The 20300-nt window shown below is 37.9% G+C and overlaps 1 protein-coding gene across 2 annotated transcripts; it reads right to left on the bottom strand.

Moving 5' to 3' along the window:
* Positions 1-621: 621 nt before the first annotated feature.
* LOC140155153 (uncharacterized) lies at positions 622-18417 on the bottom strand. Of its 2 annotated transcripts, none has more exons than XM_072177878.1 (9): positions 18361-18417; positions 14799-15076; positions 11098-11860; positions 10321-10428; positions 7777-7929; positions 4656-4852; positions 3820-3895; positions 3221-3346; positions 622-2288 (listed from the first exon to the last, which is right to left on the bottom strand). In XM_072177878.1, the coding sequence occupies exons 2-9, from the start codon at positions 15020-15022 to the stop codon at positions 2178-2180; spliced, it is 1758 nt and encodes a 585-aa protein (XP_072033979.1). In that variant the 5' UTR covers positions 15023-15076; positions 18361-18417; the 3' UTR covers positions 622-2177. The 2 variants fall into 2 exon arrangements, with proteins under 2 accessions (XP_072033979.1, XP_072033980.1); XM_072177879.1 differs by lacking the exon at positions 18361-18417 and adding an exon at positions 16936-17064.
* Between the last annotated feature and the right edge of the window lie 1883 nt (positions 18418-20300).

Here is a 20300-nt window from a genome sequence, read left to right as displayed (position 1 = left end):
AGGGACATACCACTGAAAATACAGGTGTCTGCAAACAAAGAATAGCAACTCGAACAATTGGAAGGTCTCAAAACCACTAACTTGCAACTTTACACTTATTTTTGTGGAAACCAGGTCACATTATGTGAATATGAACTTTTGTTGAAGCATAAATGCCCCCTTGTCACTGTCAGAAATGACACAAAATTCTTTGAAAATCTCCACTTTACAGTTATCCTGGGGTGTAATTGTAGGCCTAGAACCATGCTAAAGGAGGCAACTATTGCGCATGTCAAATTTATTATAAAGGAACTTGTTCAACTGGTGAGAAGTCCTATCAGTTTTCTATTTATATCATTTACGTCTTTTTTTTGTACTGCTTATTTTTGCATATAATGATTCTAGATTGTAGAGATGTTGTGAAGGTTTGCAACAAACCAGGAAAAAGTATTTACAACATTTGTGTATGTAAACATATAACATGATTATCATGTAAAGAAAAAAAATGAAAGAAAAAAAAATTACACACCAACCTACCTTTTTCTTGTGTAGTGTAATGATGCTCTTTTCATTATCAATCAAGTTATGTCAATAAAACAATTTGTTCTATAATTTTGTGAAATGTCTGTCTTTTATTAAATGTGCTGTTATCACACACACACAAAACTCCTTGGAAGCAAATACCGGTGCTACAACGGTCCACTCTTCAGTACGGGTGGTATACTGCACACATAAATTACATTTACATGTAAAACAAAAGGCGCATTGTGAGCCATATACCTGAACACTCCCCACTGCCATATTTCTTAGGAAATGAGTCAAGGAAGCCAATAATCACATTTTCATAGGACCTAGTTAAATAAAATCATAATTGGACAATTGTTTGGTCTGGAATCGATATTTTATTACATTTGAAGCAAGTCAACTAGGAAATATTTGCCTGGGAAGTTTTCTGTTAAACATTAATTCCTCCATTGAAGACAATAGCAAAACTTTTTGTTGGTCTTTTCGCCTACAGGGTGTATCAAAATGATTGGTACCTATCAATGTCCAGTGAATATGAACAAGACTGCCACATCAAAATGCGGCATAACAGCCACCTTATTTGTAGATATATGCAATAAAAGTTCATAAAACTATAAATTGTAGTCATTTCAAGAGGATCTGATGTTGAATTTGATAAAGCTGATGGGTACCAAACATTTTGATACACCCTGTATTCAACCCTTACACTGCTGTATGGTTTGATCTGTGATGTTTATGTTTCAAGTTGATTATTACATGGGTTTGTGCATACAGCGTTTGGCCCACTTCACCACAACACATTCGCACATTTAATGCTAATAAACAGCCACAAGTTTGCTGGGCACTTGGCTAAATAATGCAGAGGTACACTATTTTGCTTGTCATGAGCGTCAGTCTAGATTCCATTTGGGCACATCAGTAATGCCCTATGCCATAAAAGGAATTTGGTTAATTCACAATACGATGCGCCTCCAGCGATTGCTAGGAAAATGACAAAATATGCAGTGCATCATGGGCAAAGGTCTACATCCAGAGACCGCAAAATATTAAGTATACAACACAGGAACATATGTCATGTGTTTTTAAAATGTCAATATAATGACGTTACATGTGATTGCACACTAAAACCAGTGGCGGGGGCAGGGGGGCCATGCCCCCCACGTTTGTTGGTCATTCGGGGGTAAAACGTTAAAACGTCAAAATTTGCTCCTAATTAGACTCCATTCGGGGGAACTGAACAACCTGGCCCCTCCCCACTTTCAATGTGCTGCACACGCCACTGACTAAAACAGCAAGTTACAAGTTATAGTAGATTCATTTTCTAGCTATTGATCACATGGAATCCTTTGTGGAACTGTTTTCAACATCACACTCGCGTGAAAATCCAATGGTGGATAATGGCATGTCGACCCTAGATGTCAAAAATTGGACTGACAAGAGCAACCACTGAGAGCGCATTGTATTGTGAATCATGAGAATTGAATAACGCTCATCTGCACATTCAGATGGAATACATCTACAAGTAGATAAAATATCATAATGTCCTTCACTTTGGTTTTTTTTGTTGTCTTTTTCTGGCAATAAGTTGTGCATTGTAGTGCAGTTTGTTGTCAAAGAAAACTCTGCTTTTGTCTCAACTTCAAGACCCACTGATTATTGTTTGTTTTATTGGCTTAACTTGATGTAGGTGAAAATTTCTTTAAGGCATTTAGTGCTGCCTTTTTAAGAAAAGTCTGATTTGTTGCAACCAAACTCTGCATGCTCCTCACATCTGCTGTATTCATCTGTGAATCAAATGAAAATATACATCTATTCAGAAAATTGATCAAAGACGTGTATAAACTGCCAACTCACTGTGCTATTTCAGTTGAAATCCATACACCCCTATGGTAGATATGACTTTAATCTTCCACACAGGGGGTGCTGATTTCAAATGGAGTCACCCATTCAGCTAACTCCATTTCACATCCACACTCCCTGAGTTGAAGACTAAGGTTGTGTCTTCTGTAGGGGGTGTATGGATTTTGACTGGAATGGCCCATTGGAGGTAGCATTAGGAGGGTGACAATGGTCCTCACTGAGGAAATAAACCTGCACCCCCAGTTTACGCCACTGTGTGTATATAGGAGTGCAAACAAGGACACACATTCATTTTTCACATGTAAACCATGGACCACTTACATGAGTTGACCTCAATATTTATCAACAAAGGCAAGGGACTGGTATATTGATATGCTTGAGTGAACTGCGTACAAGCACCACAATGTTGAACAGCCTTATTTGTTATGTGGCGGGAGTTTTATAAAAACTGGCCATGAATAAAATATGATGCACACACATACTGCCAAGCAAAAAACAATGGAATTTGTGAGGATGTGTGCTCATACTGCCAGGCAATGATGTCACAAGTCAAATCACCCCTACCAGTGGGTTTTCAATGCTGCTCGCACAACTGATTATTCCGGCCAAGTGTTCAACTCAAGTTCCCGGATGCATCTCTCTGGTTCAGTTTCTATAGACGTTCATTCTCTTAGCAAATCAGAAATGGAGTTATAGGTTGTAATTTACAGACGGTTTGTGTGTAGGGAGCAGATCCAAACTGGCTGCTGAAGAGACTTCAGAATTTAGCTCGCACCCACTGAATAAGAACAAATTATAAATTTTGTACAACCCTTGCTTGCATTTTGCTTTCTCAATACACATTCCATGGCCTTACCTGTTTTCCATATTGATTTATGATGAAAAGCATTAACTTGGCAAACTTTTTGCAGGAATGATGCACCATGCCTGGTTGTACTAATGATGTCACTAATGTTGACAGGGATTTCTGATCCAGAGTTGGCTACACTCCGGAAATAAAAACAAGCAACCAAATAAGTGATAATTGAAGTTAAAATACTACGTTGGCCTATATTTATCACATACTTCTAATCTCCCCACTGAGTAAATAAACCATGGTAGTGTGTTGTCCTTCAGAGAAGATGTTAACCCCATGAGCACTACCTGCCGATCTAACATTGCCTCTGATTGATCAATTACATGATATCTTCACTTTAATCACCAATTTATCAGAATGGAGCTTTGCAAAATCACCCCAATTCTTTTGCGTGGTGAAATTATTCTAACAATGTTGCTGATTGGTCCAATTGATAATGAAAACTTCTTTTTGGCCAATCGGCATGTAGTTCTCATGGAGTTCAACCATTTATGTATTAGACACTTACACATGTTGTTTTTCCCATAACAAAATATCTTCCACTCTTGACATAATTCTATATTATTTGTATTACTTTTGTTTATAATTTTGACTTTTACCTTTGTGTTGAGGATACTCTGTACAAGACCTGTGTGTTGTTCACCCCATTGGAGTTCCTTGCACTGTAGTAAACCACTGAAATAGATTGGGTAACATTATCAGTTTATGGTCAACAGGTACCACTGGCTCATGGCTGCCTGATTACATAGCCAAATAGAGCAGCTATGCTCACTGACTACTTGGCCTACTTCACAACAGCACTAGGCTATTCAAGGGAGGGGGTTGTGATTCAGGTAGTTGTAACCCTCAGGGCAATATCCTTCAGGTTGTGGTACACAGGTAGATATCACAGTAGTTAACAGCCTCCTGCATGCTTTCTATTGCTATAAATTTCATCATGCAGTGTGTATTACCCCATCCACACAAGAGTTTGAAAGCACTCGCATAGCACTTGCATACCCTGGTGCAGACCACAGAGTACTCAAAATGAGTATTGTAAAAAATACTCGACATCAGATGATCAGAGCTGATGCAATCATCAAATTATGTGAAACATCGTTTGTTTCTACATAATACAGTAATACCTGCTTGGGTGGGTAATATGAGGCATAACTCAGACCCTGGTCTATGAAAGGGGCCCATTTCAAAGAATTTGCTTGGAGGGACTATTTTAGTGAAAAAGATTCATTGTTTTATGCTTTACATTTATTCCGCTGTTGTTAGAATATGTCAGCTGCCATACAATGCCAAAGACATGCTCATACCTTTGGGAGGCGCTCAATGGACAATATTCATAACAGCTCCCCATTTCACCCCTGGGTGGAGAGAGGCAAGTAAGGTAAAGTGTCTTGCCCAAGAGCACAACACAGAGTAATTTGTTTGATGTAAAACTTACTTTAAGAAGTAAATCCTATGTTCACTGTCCAGGACATCTTTGCTCATCTTAGCAGCCAGATCACAGTGTGAGGATGTGGCATCTTGTCTTGTGACAAGTGAGAATAACACACCAATTCCTGGTTTAGGAAAGGCCTTGGTAAAGCTAAACATGGTAGATGATAGCACCCTGGGAACTGTATCGCCTGTGTCAATAAGCTGAAACAAAATGTCAAATTATAGTTCTTGAAGATGTTCATCAGGACTGTTCATGGTAAACTGGTATTTGTAATTTCATACAACTAGTCCAAAAATTTCCACTTACTTGCAGACGTTTCGGAAACTCACAGTTTCCTTTATCGATGCTATTGTTGCAGTGACGATCTGTATACAGCAGATGATTTTTGCTGCTTAGCAACCGAGTTGCCAGTTGATTTTTCAGCTATCAGATCATCAAAGGTAGAGGAGGAAACACATATCAAAGGGGCTCTCCAAAATTGTGGTTATCCAGAATGGAGTATTGAAAAAGTGAAAGACCAGATGGCTAAGCCTAAACCCAAGAAAGACAGACCAAAGAAAGACAATTCCACCAAGCTTAGTTGTTATACCGTATGTGGAGGGTGTTTCAGAGCGCATCTCGAGAGTTTTTAAATCTTACAATATCTCAACCGCCATGAAACCCAATTGTACGCTGCGGAATCTCCTGGTTCATCCCAAGGACAAGCGAGATCCCCATCATTCCACGGACGTGATATATTCAATCCCATGTAAATATTGTGACTTGTCATACATTGGGGAGACAGGAAGAAAGTTTGGTAAACGTTTGGATGAGCATAAAACTGAGACTGAAAAAATTGGTGACAATATAAAAACAAGAGCCACCAGAAAGGCATCCCAATCGGTAGTTCATAAATCAGCCATCACCGACCACGTAGTAGACAACAACCTCGTCATCAATTGGGAGGAGGCTAGAATCGTAGGCAAAGAGAGTGATAGATATAAGAGATGGATCAAGGAGGCAATCACCATCAGAAAGCGGGGAAAAACCATGAACCGAGACGAGGGGCAATACAACTTGAGTCACATCTTTGACGATCTGATAGCTGAAAAATCAACTGGCAACTTGGTTGCTAAGCAGCAAAAATCATCTGCTGTACACAGATCGTCACTGCAACAATAGCATCGATAAAGGAAACTGTGAGTTTCCTAAACGTCTGCAAAGTAAGTGGAAATTTTTGGACTAGTTGTATGAAATTACAAATACCAGTCAAATTATAGTGTTACAAAGAAGATTGTATAAGGCCTAAGAACATAAATTGTTTGTTTAAAAAAAATATGTATTCATAAAATTGTGCATGTTTATTCAAAGTAATTATTCTCAATTTTGCTTTTGTTTATTTTTGTAGAACAACTCCAACAAAAATCACCAAAAACTTATTTATTTATTTGTTTGTTTGTTTGTTTGTAATTTAACCTGGGTGACCGATCAATACACTGGCACTGTTCTCCCTTGGTTCCCAGGTATTACTATAATTATTACCTTAAAACATACATGTACAAACATTAGGCTATCATGTACGGAAACACCAATGTCTGGTATACTTGGTTCATAAGTTTTGTGATGTGTCTTTTCTTATGTCTTTTATTGTTTTTTACTTCATATTTTTGCCTTTATTTCAATTTCAAATTTGCCACCTTTGGCCTCTATCATGGACCAGATTGTGTCACATATAAAAACAACCATGAATCTGCAGCATCCCTACAGGTTCAAATAAATATGAATTGATCTGGCTTTAAAATGACTCTCCACTTTGGTTGAGTTCATAGAACTTTTTCAACAGCTATAGTTGTAAGTTAGCACCTGTGTGAATGTTTCCCATTGTGGAAGAAATTTTGAAAGGAGAAATGACAGGTGGACAGATGGCTCCCTAAGACACCGTATTATACCAATATGCCATTTGCATATCACAGTCATGCAAGAAGGAACTGCAGTAGTGTATATTAGTAGAAGCCAATGTCTTACTTGATCCCATTACTGTGAACGGACCCTCAATTTTATCAGCATTTCATGTATTTTAATGCACTGTGAAACATGGGCTATGATATTTGCTAAATATGACACAAAGATATATATCTATGGGAGGGCGAGTTAGCGCAGCGGTAGTTCCCTCGCTTTGCACCACTGAGGTCCTGGGTTCAAAGCCCGGCGCCGCACAAGGACTCATGTGCACTTGGTTTATCCCGATTCAATGCTCGCTCTCATAGGTTTTCTCCGGGATCTCCGGTTTCCTCCTGCTTTCAAAAAATCGGTGATTAGTTGTTTGGCTATCAAAAACTTCCTTCACCCAATGGAATTTGGGGAGCTGCATAGATAATTGGTGGATGTTACAATCTAAGTGCGGATAGGTTTGCACCAAGTTCGGCTGCAACCAGCCTAGTTGATGCGATCTGATTGTGATGATCCACCATAGCAGCGAAATTACAGCGCTTTGATCCCTCTTAGATCCGGAAAAGGCGCTATATAAAACACCAAAATTTATTTATTTATTTATTTATTTTATATAAGTAATTACCGATTCCTTTTTCTCCCCCATTTCCTAAGAGTGGTGCTCCTCACTCCCCCCAACTTTCTGCATCCCTGCCATGAAATTTTATTTATCTAATATATACCTTGCTGATAAGGCCAAAGAAAGATAGTTTGCTTGTCCTCTACAACATTTTCAGAATTGGGTTGGTCCATCAGGATTATTTTATTTGAATTCCCTTTTTAAAGGTCAGAGCCAAAACATGACTGTATGCCTTTTATTAGCTTCAAAAATAGCCCAAATAGTTGTTAATTGAGATATTTCTCTACTGTATACCATTTCATTCATGTTTTCAAAACAGTTTAGAAGTGTGTAGAAACTGTAAAAAAACCTTTCATGATGTCAAAAATGTTGAAAGAAAAAATTATTTTCTGGAATTTCCAAAATTAGGGTTGGTATTCATCTGTAGAGTAAAACAAAAAAAGACTTTTTCCAAATTTTCCAGATTAGGGTCTGTCGGTGGAGGACAAGCAAACAATCTTTTTTTGGGGTGCCGTGCCTAATCATTACAAAAGTCAGGATTTTAATGCTGTACAGCAATATGTTGATGCATTGTACCTTCTTGTAAAAACAGCTAGATGCCATGATTGAGGCTGCTGTATTGCTTAGCTCTGCTGGTCCTATCATCTGGGTAACAAACTGACATAAACACTCTAACCCTGCTAGTGGCACTTCAGATATACAAAGATGATTCCACAAACTTTCAGCAATCTGGAAAGAACAAGCACATTTGAAAGTGAAATTAAACTGTCTATATTATTGATTCTTTAACAATTAAGAAACTTACATGAAACCATATAACAGAGCTGCAACATGAATCAATTCAATGTATTCTCCCAGTAACACAGCTGCAACATGCATCAGTGCAACACATTCTCACAGTAACATAGCTACAACATACATCAATGCAACACATTCTCACAGTAACAGCTGCAACATACATCAATTCAACACATTCTTCCAGTAACAGAGCTGCAACATACATCAATGCAACACATTCTTCCACTAACTGAGCTGCAACATACATCAATGCAATGCATTCTCACAGAAACATAGCTGCAACATACATCAATGCAACACATTCTCCCAGTAACAGCTGCAACATGCATCAATGCAACACATTCTCCCAGTAACAGTGCTGCAACATACACCAATGCAATGCATTCTCAGAGAAACAGAGCTGCAACATACATCAATGCAACACATTCTTCCAGTAACTGAGCTGCAACATACATCAATGCAATGCATTCTCACAGAAACATAGCTGCAACATACATCAATGCAACACATTCTCCCAGTAACAGCTGCAATATACATCAATGCAACACATTCTTCCAGTAACATAGCTGCAACATACATCAATGCAATGCATTCTCAGAGAAACAGAGCTGCAACATACATCAATGCAACACATTCTCACATTAACAGAGCTACAACATGCATCAATTCAACACATTCTCCCAGTAACAGAGCTGCAACATACATCAATGCAATGCATTCTCACATTAACAGAGCTACAACATGCATCAATTCAATGCATTCTCAGAGAAACAGAGCTGCAACATACATCAATGCAACACATTCTCACATTAACAGAGCTACAACATGCATCAGTGCAACACATTGTCACAGTAACAGTAACCTTCGTAGGTGGAAGATCCAAACTTCAGCTGTTTGCTGCCTCTGTAGTCAACCCAATCCAACAACTTTTCATGTTCTGAATGGCTGCCAGGAAGCACTTCAACAGGGTAGATTCACCTGGAGACATGACTGTGTCTTGTCATCAATTGTTCAATTCTTGAAAGACAATGTCCAAGATGGCAGCACAATATATGCTGACATCCCTGGCTTCCAAGCAACTAGTAACCCTCCTTCCACGGTTCCTCCTGACATTTCGTTAACCTCGGCAAGACCGGACATTGTGGTCATCAATCGCAATAAGAATCGTGTGACTCTGGGAGAACTAACTGTTCCCCACAACTCTAAGCAAAGTATGTGCAAGGCCAAGGACAGAAAAGCAAACAAGCCAAACTATCTGACTCTTATCCAAGAACTGGGTGAACAGTTTGATAATGTGCAATATGTGACCATTGAAGTTGGATCTCTTGGTCATACAATCCAAAGTGACTTCCATGCTAGTCTGAAGAATCTGTGTAATGCCAATGTCTCCAAGCAGTCTCTGAGAGTCATCATGCAAGATGTTTGCAAAACCGCCATTACCTGCTCGCAGTCAATGTTCAGTAGGCGCAAGTTGTCTGTCTGGTCTTCTCCTCCTCTCTCCTTCTATTCCCATGGCAAGTTTACCTCTCGGGTTTACAACCCTCCATAATCATGTGTGCCTGATGGCTCCCAGAGACTAGTTGCTTCATCTAACTGACTTGATTCAAATGTGGCTTTTCCAATGTTGTATACTTGTATTTATTTATGATGTGCAATACGACCATGATTTTATGCATTTGCTTTGTTATGCAGTTATAGGAGTGTGTGCATGTAAGTGTGTAGATTTGTGTTGTGAATGAGTGTAGTCAGGAGCAGGAGTGTGTAAGTGTTTAGTTGAGGTGTATGTGCAAGGGAGTTGAGGAAGCATTAGTGGGTTGAGTATGTAAGTGTGGGTATAGGTGTGTTTGGGTAGATGCTGATGAATGAGTTTTCACCATTGGTTTTGGGAATTTATTAACCTTTTGCTTTCTTAAATTTTAAAGTTACCTTGCCTTGCCCCCTGCTGGACAGGGTAAGCAAGTTGTCCTAGGTTTAATATCTCTGTTGTGTAATTAATATTTTTATTCTTGTGTATTTCATGTATTTTTGATGTTTCGCAAATGTTAATAAATGCGGTTTGATATAATGCTGCAACATGCTTAAATGCAACACATTCTCATGGTAACAGAGCTGCAACATACATCAATGCAACACATTCTCACATTAACAGAGCTGCAACATGCATCAGTGCAACGCATTCTCACAGTAACAGAGCTGCAACATACATCAATGCAACACATTCTCACATTAACCGAGCTACAACAATGTGCATCAATGAGCAAATCTATATATTTTTATAACATTTCTTTTTACAATTCTTGCACATTTTAATATCACTCTTACCTCAGATGGGCAGTGCAATATCTGTCTACAAGCTTCTTGGGCTTTTGCAGATAGAACACTTCCTGTCGGACATACATGTAGTTCATTCTTCAACAAATCCAGATTTCTCTGAAAAAGCAGCAAGAGAAAAATAAATAACAAAGGTTTTAAATTGCTATCATTATCAAGTACATGTATGTATACACTAATCTGATGAGCCAAGTGATGGTCAGAATTCATTCCGCCATTACTGGGGTCATCCGCATCAAACTGGTGTTGTAACTGCCCAATTGGGTGGAAAAACATTCAAAATCAATCTTATATTGTATTGCATTGTAAACTTTAAGCATCCTTTTGTCACACAGGTGATGGAACAGTTTAAAATTCCCACAAAGCCTACATGTACATCATTTCACATATCAGGTGGGATGGCCCACTTCAATGCCTGGCATTGATGCATAGGAATGCGTGGAATCCGATCTGTCTAGTGTAATTTGCCTTTAAATTCATGGTAAAATGATGACACAAAGTACTTACATTATGGTGAATATGGACTTTTACACTGTTAATGAGTATAGATTGCTAGAAAAATACCTTTGAAGATAAAATGTTGAGCAAAAACTAAACAAGATAATTTGTTTTCATCATGAAGGTGAAATATGGAGCAATTGTAATTCTAAGAACCAGGTAGTCTGTGGCACATGTAATTTCTTCCTTCATTTGCACACTTTGTTCCATCACATTATACAGATCCATTCCTGATAGATAAAAAAGAACCCACACACATCACATCCTCACCTTCAATGTTTCATCAATTTCAATAACATTGGGCTTTGATTTCTCTTCCTTTGACGGGTCTTGTGACACACTTTGGTTTATGGGTAAATTCTGTGCATTTCCCTCCTCTGTTCCTTCATTTGAAATTCCATCACCTGAGCCAATTTGCTCTGCAGTTGACGCAGTATCCAAATTAGCCAACTCATTCATTTCCATCACATCACAAGTACTGATAGTTCTTGTTAACTCTTGATCATCATGTGCTTGTTTTCTTTGATCTTCTTGTTGATTTGTAAGTTCTATATCCCTTTCTTCCCTGTGGTCTGAACCTGAATGTTCATCTTCCTGTAAAGTCTTCTCATTGGTCACATTTTTAACTTCTGCATCTTGAACACAAAATTTGAACCAATCAAAGTGTAGGTTACATCTATCTGCCACCTCTGAACTACTACCAGGTGCGTCATTATTGTCTCTCTTAAACAACTCCCTGCATACATGTAGGCTGTTAAAAGATTCTTGACTGGTTGGGCTTACTTTCTGGTGACAGCTGATATATTTTGCTGGTATCTGTTTTTTTAGACTTTGACACTGTCTTGAATTTGAATTCAAATGATTGAGAAGTGTGGCGATGTGAAAATCACACCATTCGTCTTTGTTTTGAAGCAGTCTTAAGGTGGGTAACATGTATTTTAGGTTATCGGTTGAAAGATCTGTAATGTGATGGACCAAAAATGCCAAGATGTTCCTTTGTACGTCAACAGGAAGAAGTGATATCTTGGGAATACTGTGAATGGTCAAACAAAAGATGCAAAATAGATTAATAGCAAATTAATAGTACCCAAATAATAGAATAAAAGTGAGGAGGTACAATGTAAATGCTTTCTGAAATAAATGGTCTTGGCAAATGTGAGAAAGCCCCTTTTTTTGGAACAGAAAAAGAGGAATATAAATGAAAAGGAAGTATAAAATGAAGCTGGTTAAAACAATCAGCTTTAATAGCAAAAATGACTGTTTGTCACATTAACCTTTTTTTAGGGTAGGGTCAGTGGGTAGAAAAATGGGTCTAGAAACATGCATAAATATCTATGCCAGCACAACAGGACAACATACCATATGTAAAAATTTACAAAATAACATTGAAAATCAAGTTTCCATGTAGATAGCACACTGTACCAAATGTTGATTTAATATGTAACACAAATCATTTCATTCCCATGCAATATTATTGTAAAAACTGAAACATATTTGCTTTGTTTTAAAGTGACACATTTTTGGATGAAACCCATGAAATATTTCAAAAATAAATGTTTTAGACATTTCAGTAATCAATACTAACTGTCTGGCCTCTCAGTATTGATGAGTTGATCTCACATAAGTGTTAATTTCTTGCCATAATTACTACTTGAAATGGGGGCAGATAATTAACCAGATTTAAAGTTTTTCTGCCAGAAATCGATTCACATAATACATTCACAGTATGTAATTTGTATGAAATATCCTTTGATTCTTCCATTCTCGCACTGTGCAACATCATTCTCACCCTGACCATGTGAAATAGGAATAAAAGGAAAACACAGATACAAGGACTGTGGACAAGTCTACTTTTCCTTAGTATATCAAAATTGTTCAGAAAAGGTAAAATTTTTGAAAACACAAGACCATATTCACTCATGATGAACCGAGAACAGATCATTATTCCAAAGAACCGTTATTCCGAAGGATCCTTATTCTGCAACAAGGTTTCTTATTCTGTAGTGTTAACACTCCAAAGACTTGTTACTCCAAAGGGTGACACTGAAATTCATTGGAGTAATGACCCTTCGGAATAATGAACCATGTTCAAAATTCAGTGTATTGGACTTTCGGAATAACAAACCTTGTTTTAAACTCCAAGTAATGACCCTTCATAGTAATAAACCTTCGGAGGAAGGTTGATCGTAAAAATCAACGCACTGAAGGGTCTATTGTTCTATTGTGTCCGATTTGAGCGCTGACATATTGGAAAATGTTGCCAATCAATATTCATGAGAGTGTACATTCAACGCTAGTTATCGAAATTGGGTGACATGTGTTTGGCAGGTGTGAAATATATCTGACTGGGTGTTTTAATTACGTAACGTATTAAGGTTTTGGCATCATTAAATGGCTGCCTAGTGCTGTTATATGCTTAGATTCTATAATAATAATTATTATTTTCTTTATTCATTCCTTTCTTTTCCTTTCTCTGCACTTATTCTTTCTTATGCACACACTTAAGCAGTGGCGTAGATTTATTTTTGACATGGGGGGGGGGGGGTTAAGTACCCAGTACAGTGAACCTTATGATACAAATGCGCGGGAAAATTTTAGCATAGGCCTATTGAAACTAAACTGGTGAAATATGGGACAAACATGGAATTAATTCGCGCAAAGCGCTAAAAAATGGCATTTTGTGGCTTAAATGGCCAAATATGAGGTTCATTTTGACAGAAACCAATACACAGGCGTCAATATTGGTGGGGGGTGATTATATCGACAATTCCCCAACCCTCCCCCCCAATCTACGCCTATGTAATATAGAGCCCTGTGACTGCATCGCTCTCCTTCTACCTCTCTCTCACCTTCTCCCCTCTTCCTTTCTTTTTTTTATGCGCTAAAATGGATTTACCCCCAACTCCCCCCCCCGATCTACGCCTATGTAATTTAGAGCCTGTGACTGCATCGCTCTCCTTCTCCCCCTCTTCCTTTTTTTTTTGTCTTCCGCCCCTCCCGAATCTCGATCACCCATCCGCTTCTCCTCATTTCATCTCTCGACCCTCCTTCACTACCTCAATTGGACCTGGCTTTTAAAATGGATATTCGTGATATTAAGAAATCCATTTGATTTTATTGAACAGGCCTATATAACCATGATAACAACATAATAGCTGCGAAGCAGTTAATTATAGAAAGTGACACAGATAGACCTATATACCTGGCAGCAATGACACGTTGTTACGGGTAATCGATCAGCAACCCTATTGAATTTATTCAAATGAGGCGCCTAAATTAAGATGGGCGGTCAATAATTCTATGTCGACGGTATTGTGTGTTTTTGTGTGTATGCGACAACTCGAGCACACCCTTGTGTGGTATTATAACAAAAGGTACCTCTCGTCAATGTAGACGCTTTCACGTGACTTTCATTTGATCACTTAATGACAGTGGCCTGCCTATATAGCATTAATACGCTGTCAGGTCAGTTACCGATTTAATGGCGGAAGCCCTTTGTCCCAAACAAAAGGTACCTCTCGATGAATAGCTTGGCGGAAACTCTAATAGGCACAAAGGAACAATATGCGTTATGTAATCTATTTCCTCTCCTTTCTATATCTAACCTCCTTGGTAAAAATCATTAAACTTCAGATTTTGGTACCAATGTTCTTGTCATAGATGTGCTAACATAGCATGCTAATGGTTCAGTCAAAAGTCATGCATTCAAGACAAAATAAGGCATTTTACACAAATCTGTAATTTTAAATACTGAGAGTATGTAAATTAGCTACATGTATTTGAATATTCAACTTAGTCAATACTGATGTTTTCATGTTTTTTTGCTAAATTTTGCATTTCAAAAATATCAAATGACAATTTGAATGACCTGTCCTTCACTTTTAAGCAATTTATAAACAAGTTGAATTTTTGGACACTTTCAGTGGAATCACTGAATGGGACTTCAAGTGATAAAAAAGCAGTCTACTTACAATGTAAGATTGGTTCCTTCAACAACAGGTTCTTGGCTACATATGATTTGCATCAGTTGTGTCGTCCAATGGTGCTGTGTGTTTTTACTCTCTCCATCTATTTTCCTCCTCTTATTTGCTTGGTTATAATTGTCAACACATATTTGTGCCTTTTCCAGTGGTTTATCTGAGCTAGCTAGGGCACTTATAATTGGTAAGCTCTCCATGGATGATGTCATTCTCATGCAATTAGATATCGGTAGTTAGCTTTATTTTGCTCCTTGTCAAGTGAGTTCAAACTGAAATTTAAATTTAAATGAATTTAGCAAGTTTAAAATTTATTATTGGGTATTATCAGTGTGCAGAAAGGATAACTTTTTTAGTTGGCTCAAGCAATGATCTAGCTCATACAGGGTATCCCAGAAAAAATTACTGAGCGAATAAAATTGAACGTAAGTCGAGAAATAGACATCAGAATCAAAAAATTAAAAATGTAGCGCATAGCTTATTTTGTTGTGCATCACATAGGAAAATTTTATTTGATTCGGTTGACTGGTTGCGAACGATTACATAATGCGTGCATCAATTCAGTTCATTCCAAGTTTGATCAACAGGTGGTTTTTTCATACTCGCTCACCACTTCCTAAAGTTTGTGTATCTCATTAAATTTAGTCCACATTATATAGTTTATAATCGGACGGTGTTATGTCATTCATGTTTTCACTGAAGATGAATAACTATTTGTCCGAGAAAACTTTGATTTCTGCAATTGGAAGCTTTCCAACTTCAATTCGTAATGTTATATCTTAACATTTGAGCCAAGAATAACAATGATCAAGTGCTTACAGCTTTACGTGTGATTTTTGATACCAAGCAACATTAATGTTGAAGTTTTAAAAGATTTAAACTTTGCATTACAATTTCTTGGAAATATTCCATAAATATTAATGTGTGTGAGAAATTTTTTAAGCCAACTGGAATTCTTTATGCAATAATTCTTTATGCAACATTTATATCAACATCAACGAAAAAATATATTTACAAGTACCGAGCATCATCTTACATGCAAGCTTTCATTTTCAATATCGTGCAGGTTTTCAAATTAAAACAAAACCTAATTAAATGTTGTACAAGAAACAGATTGTTTTTAACGAAAAGGATTTCACAGAACAAAATATGAAGCCCATTGACAGTTAACCACTAGTGTGCATTGTGTTCAATAAACTTGGAATGAAGTGAATTGACGAAAGTGTTATGTAATCGCTCAATTCTTTGCGATCAGTCAACCGATTCCAGTAAAATTGGTGTATAAGATGCAGAATTAGATGGGCTACACGCTGATGTTTAGATTTTTGGATTCTGATGTCTATTTCTCGACTTACGTCCAAATCCAGCAAAAAAAATTTTAAAAAATAAAAAAATAAAGAAAATAAAAAAATAAAAAATTGCATTTTTTTAAAAATATTTTGCGGATTTAGAGAGTCCCTTGACCTAGAGTGAAGTCCTTGAACCAAAGTAGGCATACAGGCTGTATTATGACATCACACTATTCTAGGACACTTGCGTAAATTGAAAGACTTCTAGATTACAACAATAAAATGTCTACGGGAATTTCGAGCTAAGTACCCTACTTCCATGTTTATGCTGTGCATGCTCTCAAAATGTAAACAAATGCTATTCTTCTTTTTCAAGCTGCAACTAAAAACTACAATATTTTACAAATTTCCTAAAAGCGTACTGCTAATCCAGCATGTATTACTTTGCACAAGTCATGCAAGTATAACTGTATTTATATACATACACACTTGAAATTGCACGCCTATATGCGAGGGTTCACGCTTAAGTTAAAAAGGACCTGCAAATTATTATACACATGTACATTATGTATCTTGGTCATTTCTGTGCTATCCTGTCATGCATGCATGCCTGCCGTACATGCATGAGTAGGTCTGTCTGTAGTCTCCAGTATTACTATTACTAGTATGTTATATGTAGTGCCGGACGTACTATTACGCTATGTTTTTAATTCGGCGAGGATGACGATATTTACATCCTGAAATTGCAAACGGCCACAATGTGTTTTACTTGATATTTTTCACCCAGGGCTAAATAATCTTGTATAATTCCCTACAATACCCTATACACGATAATAACTTACTTATCTCTCGAGCGCAATACTTCAAGCTTCTGGATGGGCACTGAAATGTGCACAAAAGAAACCCAAATTTCTTGCGCTTTCACCTTCGAAATTTCCTGCTCATCGCGAATCTTGTTTGCATGGACAACAGAAATAAATATGGCCGACCCCGCATTTAGGGTTCATCCCATAATAGTCTTCAACTGCTACGCATGGTCATCGAATGAGAAATGGCCATTTCATTCCACTATGTTTACCAGCTTCAAGATCGGGGCCGAAAGACTTAGGCTAAAACTAAATTTATACTACATCGCTAAGCGATAGCGATTTTTTTTGGGCCAATGAGGTAGACCACTTTTGGTTGCGTTGGAAAAAGCGGCGTATCTCATTGGTCAAGTACTGATCGGCGATGAAGTATAAATTCAGCTTAGCCACGCATGCTCCATATGCCAGTTTAAAAGTAAATACTTGAGCGTGAGAGAAACTGCGCTAAAAAAGCGTAACTACAAATTTTTATTTTTTTAAGGAATGCAGAACGGCTATTGACGTCGATTGTACACCCAAACCTCGTATTATATACAAGCAACGATTTGGAGTGGTTCATATATTTATTATAAAATGCAAGTGAGACAAATTCAACAAAAAGTGACATAAATACCACCATGGACTTTAGCATTGTAACCACTTCAGTCGCTAAATTAAATACAGATGTTGTATTGGGACTGATTATTCGGTCTATGTTATATGTATTACTAGTGCCGTACTATTACGCTACCTTTCGTATTCGCAGAGGAGGACAATTTCGACCTCCTCGTTTGTTTACAAACAGAGAGGTAGACAAAGTAGTTCCAGTAACTGTAACTCGTTGTACCTACCTCAGGTCAGTAGATGGCATTATGTTTATGATAAAGACTGAAGTCTTGCTGGCAGGACTATAGACCACTTGACATGTGACGTCATTGCCCGGCAGTATGCACGCGAATTATGTCAATTTCCATTGTTCTTTGCCCTGCAGTGTGCGTACGCATCGTAGTTTGCTAAGGGCACGTGCATTTTAAATCGACCGCCACATTTCATATAGTACAAGAAAGCCATTGAACAGTGTAGCGGCTCGTTCAAGCATATCGATAGACGAGTCCCTCGCCTTTGTTGATAAACAGTGATGTCAAGTGGTCTATAGACAAAGGGCCTGTCAAAACTGTTCCGCTTGTCCAAATACTCAAGTATCAAAAGGATGGTCCACAATAGAGTGATTCACGCAACATGAATAGGGGATTAAAAAAATTGTGAAGTAGGACCATGTGCCTCTTTTGTCCAATTTAGCATCAAGATTTCGAATGGAAACAGTTCAGACCCAGAACACGATCATGTCAGAAATTAATATTTTGTTCTGGGTCTGATTATTATTCTGACTAATCATGTATTTAATAAACAGTATTAGCATACCTTTATTAGAGTCACCGTCACGTACTTGCACCACGTCCACCAGGAGTATGAGTTACCGGGTACCCTAATTCAAACACCCAAACTAGTAATATCGAAAACATATTCACAGTATTATAGTACGGATTTTAATGTTTAAAAAATTAAGCTTACTTATTTTTTCGCGAAAACCGTACAGACAGCTCGGGTGCCGATTTTACAGCTCGTAGCTCTAGATCGCTGATTGGCTCAAAACGGAAGATGCTTTATGCAAATTAGATTTAGGGTAAAAGTCAGGCCTGGGTGTAAAAGGGCGCACACCACTAAATAAACTCCCATTGAAATACGTGTAAATATACATGAAAGTAAGTTTGTTTTTCTACCCCATGTAAAACCATTTTTCATATTTTGGTAGCACCAATGTCTTAAATAAAGATTAAAATTTAATTTAAAATGGGTTTTTGACACAAGTTGAGACTAACTTTTAAGCTACGGGGACCTGAACAGCGCCACCCTTATTTTCAGCTTGCACGAATGCCTCCTTACCATGTCCGTACGCGGATTAGTTTTGGGAGCCAAACTTTTGACCAGATCAAGATGCATCATTTTGTGATATTCTGAACATTTACCAATTGCATATCTTTTAATTTAATTATAATAAACAATCATGGCTACTCATCTTGCTCCCAAGGGACACCCACTTGTTTGCACTACCGACCTATGTTTACCGGGACTATCAAGGGTTACACCAAATGCGGAAGGATTTAGTGGTGTGCTGCCAAAAGTTTAGGGTTTTAGGTTAGAGTTAGGGTTTACAATAATCATGTGTGCCCGGGGTGGGGAATTATAGGGGGAGGGGGCGGGGCGATTTTTGGCACAGATGTAAATTGGGCACCGTTTCTCAGGCCTACACCAAAAAGGTGTAGGAAAACGTTAGGTTTAATAGGAAAATGATAAAACTTGCATGTGTAAAGGGGGGGGTAAGATTTTTGGCCCATAAAGGGTGGGGAAAAGGTTTCTTGGCCCATGATCCGTGCCTGTGGTGAGGAACGGTGAGGGTAACGGGTGTGGTGGTGTACTTTAGTACTGGTAGGCTATTAGTTCATGTATGTACGTCATCCACCAGTGGAGCTCCTGCGCCCCTCCGCAGAACTTCCGGTAGTGAATGTTCTGCGCTCGGGGGCGCAGAGAATCCACTGTCGGAGTTGCTGCGCTTACTTTGAGCATTTAGGGAAAATATCGTAAATTAAAACGCTGGTCATCGACCTTGTTTATCTCAAAGAGTCTGGCTAGCTGCTATTCGTGTTTATAACAAGTTGGTATAACTTTTCAGCAAATTCAATTTTGCCAGCTTTGTTGACCAGGCAAATCTTTTGGGAAAGTTGTAACACAATCTACCACGCTGCAAGAAATCTAAATCCTGATGATTCTAGCATGCAGTGGGGTTGACTGTGCACATGACATTTTGCAAAATGCATTAACACCAACTGCACCTCATGCAAGGGCAACTTAAAGGAGGATTTCGTGATCCTAGCATCCTCTGTTTATGACATTTTTCAGTAGATATCCACAAAAAAAGCTTATTCCCAAAATTTTCAGTTGATTTCATTGTTGCGTTAGCGACTTACGCATGATATTGTGTATTAACCTCTTCCATGGACAATGTGTTGGAATTTCGTTCTGGTATACCAGAACGTAATTTAAATTTCAAGATATTTTTGATAAACGAATTAATCTGCAAGAAATTTGTTGTACCCAAACATTATGTAGCCAGAGGTTTCCAGTGGTATAAAAATCTCAACCTTTTTTGAGAAAAGTGTGCGGGGAGATGCATGCTGTGGATCACGAAATGCTCTTTCAATCAATGGATTGTGGGATATGGTGCACACAATTTTAATCTGGTCTTAAATCATCGTCCTTTGGAAATAAATATTACCATATACAGTATAATCATAGAGATTTAT

Source organism: Amphiura filiformis, chromosome 6, assembly GCF_039555335.1.
Source record: "Amphiura filiformis chromosome 6, Afil_fr2py, whole genome shotgun sequence".
Taxonomy (NCBI): Eukaryota; Metazoa; Echinodermata; class Ophiuroidea; order Amphilepidida; family Amphiuridae; genus Amphiura; species Amphiura filiformis.
The sequence above is the reverse complement of the archived record's forward strand: the minus strand, read 5'-3'. Positions and strand labels throughout refer to the sequence as shown.